This window comes from Anguilla rostrata, chromosome 11 (genome assembly GCF_018555375.3).
Source record: "Anguilla rostrata isolate EN2019 chromosome 11, ASM1855537v3, whole genome shotgun sequence".
NCBI lineage: Eukaryota > Metazoa > Chordata > Actinopteri > Anguilliformes > Anguillidae > Anguilla > Anguilla rostrata.
Genome location: NC_057943.1, coordinates 19754179 through 19764322, shown reverse-complemented (window position 1 = coordinate 19764322; position 10144 = coordinate 19754179). Strand labels below are relative to the sequence as shown.

Below are 10144 nucleotides of genomic sequence, written 5' to 3'. Positions count from 1 at the left end.
ACCTGGATGCCTGGGTGGGTAGTGTTTGGCTGCAATGTCAAGGGCAGAAGTACTGCAACCAGCTTCCACGAGAATTATCGTTGGATGAAAATTAAACTGTAGCGCATTACCGGATATCATTTAGTCTCCTTAAATAATTTATTTCGCGTAACCAATAGGTTTAGCAAATTTTGTGAGGAAATTCTGATTGAAGGCAATCATTAAAATATCATTATCAAATATCAAACAATTATTTAAAAAATTTGTGTGGCCGTTAACGTGTGAAACAGTCCCAGGGAAAGGAACAAGCCTGTGTGTTTTTTTTTTTTTTTTTGTTTTTTCACAGAAAATATTGTACAGGAATATGAAGAAAATGAATGCGTGCTATTATATTGCTTCAGTTCATTATGGTGTGAGGCGCTCACATTTTTGTCTACAATTATGTATGATTTCTTTATTTATAGGCTGATTTCATTTGTGCTCCTGGAGGATTTGCACAAACCATTTTTCAATGTTTGTTTGGTAATAACTGTTTGTTATTGTATCTTTGTTTTCTTTATGTTGAATTTGACATCAGTGAAAAGGTAAATCAATCTTAAGTAATTTGAAGGTCCTATTCCAGAAATCTTAAAACCTAAAAATCATGCCTACTCTTCCACAGCAGTGTATTTTAGAAGTTTGCTTTTTCAATTAATTGGATTGATTGGACATCAAAGAGATTACACACACATGCATTCATAATACCTGCATGAGGATTAATTTGATCTGATACGCAAAATAAACCTGAAAGGTAAAGACAAAATAACAGGTAATGGGTGCTTGGCAGACATTGCATCCTTCATAGTCAAAGTTGTTAGATTCTATACAAGTAGGCTCCGGACAATCAGATAATTAGGTGCACCCATGGGTCATGCATCCATCTGAACAACATCCCATTAAATTCTTCTGAACTAGCGGGTCACTGCACGCTCACTGAAGAACAGCATGTATACAGGAGTACTTTTGAATGTAGAATGTGTTCCAGGTGCAAACATTTTGCAGTTCAAGCGAAAGCTGAAAGCTTGTGCATATCCTTATGTATGCTCCTGAGGGGCTGATTCAACAAGGATAAGAATAACAATTTTCTTGTCCCATGAAATTACACAAATCCTCATCAATTTCTCCTTTAAAAAGCAAAAATATGTGGAAGATTTGCATAGCTACTGTATAGATCTTTTTTTGGATATGTATAAAAGAGCAGATATAAAAGAGCAAATTGTAGTATGCCAAGATTGAGTCAAAAAGATATACATATACTATGGTGGTTCCAGGATCTCGGAATGGGCAAGTATTGCCCAAACTAAGTCTAGGTTGGTAGAGCTACCCAAACTGATTTGAGCAAAAGGAGCTTCCGCCATGTACCGATTCAGAGGCATGTACACATTTATACAACCCAGGTATTAAAGATTTATATTTCAAATTCTTAGAAATTCAGAGGCATGTACACATTTATACAACCCAGGTATTAAAGATTTATATTTCCAGTTCTTAGAAATTGACTATTTTTTCAGCATGAGCAAATTAAGGTGGAAAAACTAGATCTAATTTATTTTCATTTAAGGCTGTTACATAAAGTGTTATTGCATTTCTGAATTGCTAAGCAACTAATATTACCATTTCAAATCTCTGGCCTACAATCCTTCCTCATGACTTCTGGAAGATTATAGGCTAGGTTAGGTTGGTATGCATGCATCACTCACTTTCACAACCAAGGACCAGCATGGTGTGTGTTTCCCCAATATGTCAGGTCAACACTAAATCACTAATTATATGGGCATTGTGCTTCATTAAAACAGAAAAATGACAAATTCCCAAAACTCTATATTAGGAATATTTATTTGATTATAGAAATGTCTTTAAAATCACATTAAATGTTATAAAATGCAAAACACATAGAACTGAGAACTTTGTGGAACAATGAGGAGGATTTTGGGCTTTTAAGTTTGTTGTGCAAATCACATTTAAATAAATACACACAGTTGAACAACATACTTAAACAAATGGTGGCAACAAACCCTAGATCACCTTGGTGAATGGAAATATTGCTTTGGTTTAGGAACAGTGCTGATGGTGCAGGTGGTGACAAAAGTCTACACAAAAGTGGGAAAAACTAGCCTGACGGCAAAGCAAAAGGTGTTTGGGTGGTGCAGCGGTCGAGGGGAACATTCAGACATCCTGGGAGAGCGTTGGTCAAATTTCCTTGGAGCTAGGTATAGGCCTCAGGCGGAACACAGAATCGCAGGCCTCCAGCAGAAAGCCCTTGCATTCTGTACATATGTCTTGGCTGTACCAGTCTCTCATGGCTAAACCAGGCAGGGGGGATGCATTTCTGATAGGAGACTCCAGGACAAGAGGAACCCTTCAAAAACAAAAACCCGGAGACACAAAATCAAGACTGAATCCAACATGGATATATAAACAAATTAAGATCTATTTTCCTTCTGCACAATGTGAGGTCCCCACTATAAGCATCAAAATTCTGCAATGTGTTCCAACATTGGCCTTCCTGTTAAATGGCAATAATTTTTATTAAATGTTGCCTTTCAAATATTCAAGCATTACCCTGCAATAATGCACAAGTACTGTCTGATGCCAATAGGTTAGGTGAAACAATATAACCTGAAATAACCTGGTATGTTCCCAAATCAAGCGCTCTCTCCAGAAGTTAGACACATCCTGTTCGCAGTCCTTGTTCAACACAATCTTCTTGAAAAAGCTCACTGGCAAGTTCACACACCACTTATAGGGCAGGTTCATCTGTGACATGTTCCAGGGTTGGGTTGTGTAAAGACAGCCATTCCAGAAAGCAACAGTGTGAGAACAGAATAGCATTTAACTCATCCCAGTTTGAAAGAAGAATGAACTGCACTTACCTTCATGCAACATTCAGGGCACACAACCCTGTGGGACAATCAGAATTGAGCTCAAATTCATTAAAAGGCACATAAACAGAAGGCTCTCAGACAGCCCATCCCATATACTAATGTGTACTGTACCAGATGATGCTGCAACATTAAGGATGATAGAATTTTTGCTCATCTGTAGGTCTTACCATGTAAATGTCCTGTTCCTTGTTTGGCTAAAAGCAAAATGACTAAATTGTAAATCGTAAAATAGAGAATTATTCTCCAGTGGTCTAGTCAATAAATTATACCTTTTTTTAATAAAGGAAAAACTTCAGTGAAAAGGTAAGAATATATTTTAAATGGACTGTCAATTATGTTAAAGTAATGTGTGTGTACAATATTAAATATTATTATTAAAGTATAATGTGTGTTGAAAAACAACTAGGCATCCCTATAAGCTGGAATGTGCATTGTGGAGGGAGTACTTTACCGGTTGCAAAGGAAACAACAGTTATGCCAGGTGAAATAAAGGCTTCTCTTTGAACAACTTGAACATACCTGCAGAATGACAATGAAAACATAAGTTAAATTTATGTTAACTATCAGAGATGTCAGGGAGCCACAATGACAACTTAGATACTTCCTCACCCTCCATTTTCTGAGTCTGTCACAGTATACAGTTTTCAAGGTCTTCATTTCAGTCTGGCGCCTCTTGATGACATCAGAAATAGTAAGGGGAACATTAACCTTGGCACAGCTCCTTTCCTTAAAAAAAACAATGGCTTCCATTAAAATACATTGGCATGGGAACATTTGCATCTCTGAACTTTATGTAGCCAGCAAATAATTTCCTTAAGTAACCTTGAATCTGTGAATTACAAGGAACCAATTTTATTGAAACGTCAACTTATACTGGTCTAAACATTTCCATCTATTCCTTTGGTTGAGATTAAATGGGTGGAGTTCAATTTATTACCAAAGTCTGAGTTATTGGGTCCAGGTCCTTCATGACATCATGGCCAATAAATGTCTTCGTCTCATTGCACATCTCCTCCCATAGTTTGAGGCAAATAAATGTATTCTGTCTGAGAAAAATACTTCTTTGCCTTAGAACAGGGGTCCCCAATCTTATCCAAAAAGGGCCAGTGTGGGTGCAGGTTTTTGTTTCAGCTCAGTACCAAGACACCCTATTCAACTAATTACATAATCATGGTCTTCAATGAAAACTGTTATGAGTAGAATCAGGAGTCTTAGAGCTAGGTTAAATCACAAACTTGCACTCACACCGGCCCATTTTTGATAGGATTGGGGACCCCTGCCATAGAGAATCGTTGTTTATATTAACAATAGATCTTTGTAATGGTTAGCTGTAGTTATTTCACTGCATTTCCACTCTTAATCATTCTACCAACCTTATCGCTCTCCCAGTCTTTCTCCTTCTCCATCCCTTTGTGGTGGTGGTACCTAGCTAGTTGGCTAGTTAGGCTAGTTGTATTACCCCTAGAACTATAGTTTTTGTGTCGTTATTTTCATTTCGTCATCAAGCCTCACTTTGCATTGCAAGCATTGTTTTTTACCCCATGAATGTGTCCTCCCTGGATGCACAAACAAAGAGGATGAGGAAAAGGGTAACACTATGGTGTCATGTTTTTCAACTTCCTAAAAATGACAATTCAAAAGAAATGGGTGGCATTTTTGGAAAGCTATGGCTACACTAGCATGACCAGTGCACGCATCCACTTGTGCAGTGACCATTTCAGAAAACTGGACAGACTCCAAAATTATAACCAGCCTTCTTTGTGTGGCCAAATTCCTAAAACTTTTCGCTGTGGCTGTTCCCGGTTGAGGCTCCTCTCATACATATATTTGACCGATTGCAATTGCAGCCAATGACGTCCTCTGCCATTCTCGATAGATAGATGTAGCCACGCTAAGATGTGTTTGTTTACTTGTGTGTGGTATGTTCTGGGAAGAGTTGAGGGAGGAGGTGGCAGGGCAGTCCCGACCACGCCCATACAATCCTCAGGTGTTTTTTCAATGCAGATTTTAGGTGTGAATTGAAATGTGTGGTGTTATAGTTCTTTACATTACTTTGAATAGATATTTGATGGATGGTACAGTGGATACATCCCTGTGATCATTTGTGGTTATTCTATTTCCAGTTCCATTACGAAAACCAAATTCAAGATGGCGGCCGTGGCAGCCATATTGAATGAGCGGTGGCATCACCAATCGAAGCCAGCCTTTGTGTGGTCAAGTCCAATTCACCACCAAAAAATCAGCCCGATTGGCAAAGGTGTTTTCTGTTAAATGAGCAGAAACCTAATTGTTGACGGACGACGGATGGGCAGACGGGGCCTTGACATAATGCCCCTCCTGCCTCCTACGAAGGCTGGGGGCATAAAAACCCACAAAGGATTAGTTGCCCTGTAAACACCCTAATGTCTAGAAATAGATATTAAAAGTAACACACTGGCTTGGAGACTTCAAGGTGGCTGCCAAGTGAACAGGATCTAGATTTTCTTCTTGATGAGCCACAGAAGGGGTCCAGTGGCGAAGATGAGAGAGAAGGAAGGAATTTCAACTCTGGATCCACTGTGGGAAAAAAATCCAAGACAGGTGTGATTTTCCCAGTTCCTTGACATTAGAAACAACACAATGTTGTAGTGGGAACAGTGCGTGAAATCTGATGGTTGCACATTCAAAGTTTGAAGTGCGTTAGTAAATATCCTTCTATGATTATTTCTAGAGAATAAAATCTATACTACATAGACCAGCAAAGGGCATTCACAAATCAAGCAATAATGTAAAACAACAAAGTGTGGCAGAGGTCATTTTGGCAACCTTATACCTCTAGTGTTGACTTGCTGGAATACTCTCTCTTTGCATGCCTCCTCCTACCACAAAGAGAGGTCATCCTTTACATACAATTCCATAAAAAAATATTCAATTCAAAGTTTGATGTCATCACAGAAGGGGGTTAGAGCTCAATATTTAGTTTCAGTTTCAGTGGAGCTTCAAAGAACTTGCTACTCCCTTTCCAATATAGTGTCCACATTTAGCAGGCTCAAAGAACAGTGAAGTCAGTAGAACTCATGCCAGACTCCACCTCAATCTCTGCCTCCTGAAGGTCAAGTGTTGGAATGGGGCTTAACAGGTAGGAGTCGTCTTTAGTTGTGGTGTCCTCACCATAGGGAATTGGACAGCTCAGGGGTGAGAAACATTCATCTACGTTGATAAGCAAACATAAGATGGGGGGTACCCAAAATCAATATCACTCCTGGCATCAACATCTGTAGAATAGGATGAAACAAAGATGATGGGGGTAAAGATATAGCACATAAGGTACCTTTATAAGAAAACCGCTTTTTGTGTGAAGATAAGAGTGTCTGTTGGTTAGCTGTTCGGATTTCCCCCATCAGCAGCTCATGGAGACTGGATTCTGCTTTGGGCCGTGTCTTTAGTTTCCGTTCCAAAACCTGCAGAAGATTAACAAGCAAACACGACCAATCTCTAACCAAGTCATGGATCACTTCAAGTTATCACGCAGTATAACGTCCTGCACAACAAGGTGGCAGGTGAAGTGAACGAGTCCCCTCCTACTCACATAGGAGGAGACTTTGACATCCTTTAAAACTCACAGGTTTCAACTTTGGCCTTGAGGAGATGGCCATCAGGAGAGCCTCGTGATGTCCAGACGCCATATATGTTTTTCCAATTCTCTATATGTAAAATAGTGAGAGAGCAATATGAGGCAATACAAGAAGGCAGCATTCAAGCACATATGCATCAAGCTAGCAATGTCGTGCCTTTCGTCAATAAAAATCACACTAACGCACAGCCTTATGTGCATAATGAGCTCAGGATGAAGAGAAAACTGACATGCTCCATTAGGGATATTATGTGAAGGGGACTTGGGACAGTCTGAATTTGTGTTCAGACAGCTGGCCTTGTAAATCAAAATTCCAACAGAGATCCACGTGAGACAATGAATCCGCTGCCCTGAAACATGAGGAAAGCCAATAGGTGCCTCACCTGGACTTTGCGGAGCGTGTACCTCTTGAGCTTTATGTCATCCAAGAGCTGCTGGAAAGGAGAGCGCTTAACAGGAAGGGGAGCAGTTATGTTTAACCATTCCACTGGCCTGAGTGCTACCCCTCTGATTAAGTCCTCTATCAAGTGCTTCCATGAAAACACCTAGGGGAGGAAAGGAGCTGCACTGACCACCCACAAGGTAATAAGTAATCTACTGCTTTGTCTCATCTCATGTATTGTGCTTACCCAGCGTGCTGCATCCTGAGAAACAGTTCTTGTTTCTGGTTCAATGATGAGCTTCTGCAGACCCTAGTAATATTTAACATGACATAAACCAGTGATAAAACTGAATACATTTGCAAAGGGTTTAGCTGTTTGAAAGTTACTTCATGCAGGCCTTATATCATCAATTAGCAAGTGTTTGGCTTCAAGTATGAGTCCATAAATCAATAGAGTCCATTTGGTTTCTGCTGGGTCCACAAATTATGGACAAGCAACAACACAGCCAATGTAACTTTCATCACTGATTGGTGCAATTAATCTAACCACAGCATACTGCCCTACAGTCAGATCACCCCATACACTTTCTTGCTGGAGACCCCTCCCATCATAGCTTACATCTTTGCGCTGAACGTTGTGGAAGTACTGGCACAGTTCCAAAGTCTCTGAGAAGAGTGCTGAACAGGTGGCTCTGTAGTGACGTGCAGCTTGAGCCGGTTCATAAAGACGGTTCTCACAGACCTGATGGAGAAACCATGGTTTGAATCTCACAGGCAACATTGCGTAATGGGAAAATGTAAATACAGCAGTAACTACAGTAGTAAATACAGTTCTAACTCATCCCCTTTAAGAGCTTCTCTTCACACATTCACTTCTCCACTGGCCATATATGCATTAGGCATGTGCTTTATCATAATGTAATTCCATATGTATTCATGGATTTCGATGTGTGCTACAACATGCAGTACCACAAGGGGTATAAATTTAATAAAATCAAGATAATTTTACCCACAGTCAGGGAATCACAGTCAGGAAATCATTCAAAAGGCAGTATGTTACACTGTCGTTATAATAAAAGGATGGCAAGAAAATGCCCTCTGTTGATTCACAAAGAGCTAGTCAGGAAGATTGCTTTCATGGCACAACCTAAGACAGGTCAACCCCATGGTAGATAAAAAAAAACTCAAGGGCACATACCTGGATGACCTCAGAGAATGTACACAAGGGCTGGAAGGACTCCTGCATACTCTGGCTGAGCTTCACCTTGGTCATCTGGCACAGTAGAACCTCGAGGGTCTCATTTAGCTCCCTCTCCACACTGCTATCCAGACCCCAATCTAGGCAGGAGTAGATCAGCCTTCCCAGGTAATCCACCATCTGCAGGGGAAAATGCAATCACAGGCATGAAAGAACAGGAGGACATGAGAAAAGGAATAATGTTCCACATAAATCAGTTGAATTTCTCTCCAATATAACAGGAATAAATATGAACATAATTTACCTCATCTTCAGTCTCAAAGGCAAAGTAGTCTAAAAGATGAAAAACACAATCACTTCAAAAATTTTAAATTAGAAAACAAGAGTTAGTGTCCAAATTTAAGCTTATTATATCTGCCAACATTTCATTTTTACAGTGAATTATCACAGCAAGTGCAAAGGCCATGAGTTCTGATTTGAAATACTGAAATAAAGGTAATCTTACCTGTGCTGCTGTCATCCATTCTGAGACAAACATTCCCGTCATTCATCAGTAAAATGTTATTTATTCCAGGGAGTTGCAACATTCTACCGGACGTGTAGTACTCGCATCTTCTCCCATATTGATCTACAGATAATAGGGTACACAGCTGGTAACAGAGTGCCCAGGCCTGTTCTTCGCTTATAGGCTGGGCCTGCAGCTCCAATATTTTGTTGAAAGAAATTTGACCGGCAGCAGTGACATGTACGGGGTATTCCATTAACAATGGCGTAGATTCGTTAGAATGTATCTTGGTAAAATTGTTTTGTCTTGTTTTCCAAGTATTGCCTTTGATAGGCCAAGCTTGCTTTCAAATTTTAAAATACAATCAGAATCTTAAGAGCGCTCCTATTCGAACATTAATTTTTCAAGTTCCGTGTAACCAGCTAAAGCTTCTGTAGATCTGGAACGTTTTTTTTACGTGAATTAAAATTTACGGCGAATACAGATGGGCCTCTGATTAGCCGAATATCAAACACCTGTTCAGCATAGCGAGGGCTGAAAGAGTCAAGGAGCTGGCAATCAAAGACAGGCCTATCTCTTGGCGATGCAGCTACATTTATTTCTTATTAACGTAGGGAAATCGAAATAAAGCTAGCTACATAAATAAATTGGCTTTAAAAGGGTGAAGTGGAAACAACGCCCAGTAATTCTTGCGTGCATATATTTGTATTTTCAGTTGCAATTGTCCACGCAGCCTAATTCCTGGGAAGTGGGCTGTATCCTATGGAAACCCATGGGCTACAGTCCGAACGGTTTCAGATGTTACCGGGAACTTGAAACTACGAGCAATTGAGATAAATATTGTGTTAAAGAATGTATTGGATTAAACTACACGACAATTATAACACTATTGAATAAACTCACTATTTGAATTTAAGGTTAAGGTCATTAAGGATATTTATTTTTTAAATTATTTATTCTAATTATTTAATATTTTTCTAGAAATGAAAACAACGATCAGAATAAATGCATGAAGGCCTATTCTATCATGACTAGGCTCATTTAAACCTATTACTTCTCTTAATTAGAACACATTAACTAAACACTAAATGTGTTTCCATCCTGTACCATGTTTGCTTGTTTCCTGTGTAGAAAAGAAAAGTAGGTTTCATTAAAAAAACATAGTCGCCGTCTTTGTGGTTGAGAAATAAAACCAACGCTACGCAGTTCTTCTGTGAGAACCTTCGGATCTGTTCAAGTGGGGGGAAAGCAAAACACAGGCTATGATTTGGGTTTTATGTCAACAAAATGGAAAACAATCACTGAAATTAGTGAATGAAAATATGTTTGAAGACATTTATGATGTAAAATCATTTTCAGTGGAAAAAGATCAGACTAAAGCAAAAATATTCAAATTGTCGTTTTTCCATTCAAATGAATGAAAAATGATAACCACGACGATATAAATTAAGATGTTTCTGAATACATTTATGATGAAACCAGTATTAGTTCCATTAGTTGAGCTTTGATTGAATAGAAAGTGCCCTTAAACTGGATATGTATG

At 39.2% G+C, this 10144-nt stretch overlaps 1 protein-coding gene across 1 annotated transcript; it reads right to left on the bottom strand.

Moving 5' to 3' along the window:
• Nucleotides 1–1836: 1836 nt before the first annotated feature.
• Nucleotides 1837–9360, bottom strand: zgc:114123 (uncharacterized protein LOC569174 homolog). Its single transcript, XM_064300260.1, has 16 exons — nucleotides 8602–9360; nucleotides 8401–8429; nucleotides 8097–8276; nucleotides 7464–7640; nucleotides 7146–7208; nucleotides 6900–7061; nucleotides 6506–6586; nucleotides 6214–6343; nucleotides 5974–6092; nucleotides 5716–5761; nucleotides 5338–5459; nucleotides 3513–3629; nucleotides 3355–3422; nucleotides 2892–2919; nucleotides 2648–2775; nucleotides 1837–2377 (listed from the first exon to the last, which is right to left on the bottom strand). Exons 1-16 carry the CDS (start codon nucleotides 8855–8857, stop codon nucleotides 2209–2211), a joined length of 1875 nt encoding a protein of 624 aa, XP_064156330.1. The 5' UTR covers nucleotides 8858–9360; the 3' UTR covers nucleotides 1837–2208.
• Between the last annotated feature and the right edge of the window lie 784 nt (nucleotides 9361–10144).

Coding starts and splice junctions, on each gene's coding strand:
- zgc:114123 (XM_064300260.1), bottom strand. CDS start 8,857: ATGGAATACCCCGTACATGTCACTGCTGCCGGTCAAATTTCTTTCAAC. Junction 5,762..5,973: donor TTCAGGAGGCAGAGATTGAG/GTGGAGTCTGGC, acceptor TCTTTGTGGTAG/GAGGAGGCATGCAAAGAGAG. Junction 5,460..5,715: donor CCAGCAAGTCAACACTAGAG/GTATAAGGTTGC, acceptor TTTTTCCCACAG/TGGATCCAGAGTTGAAATTC.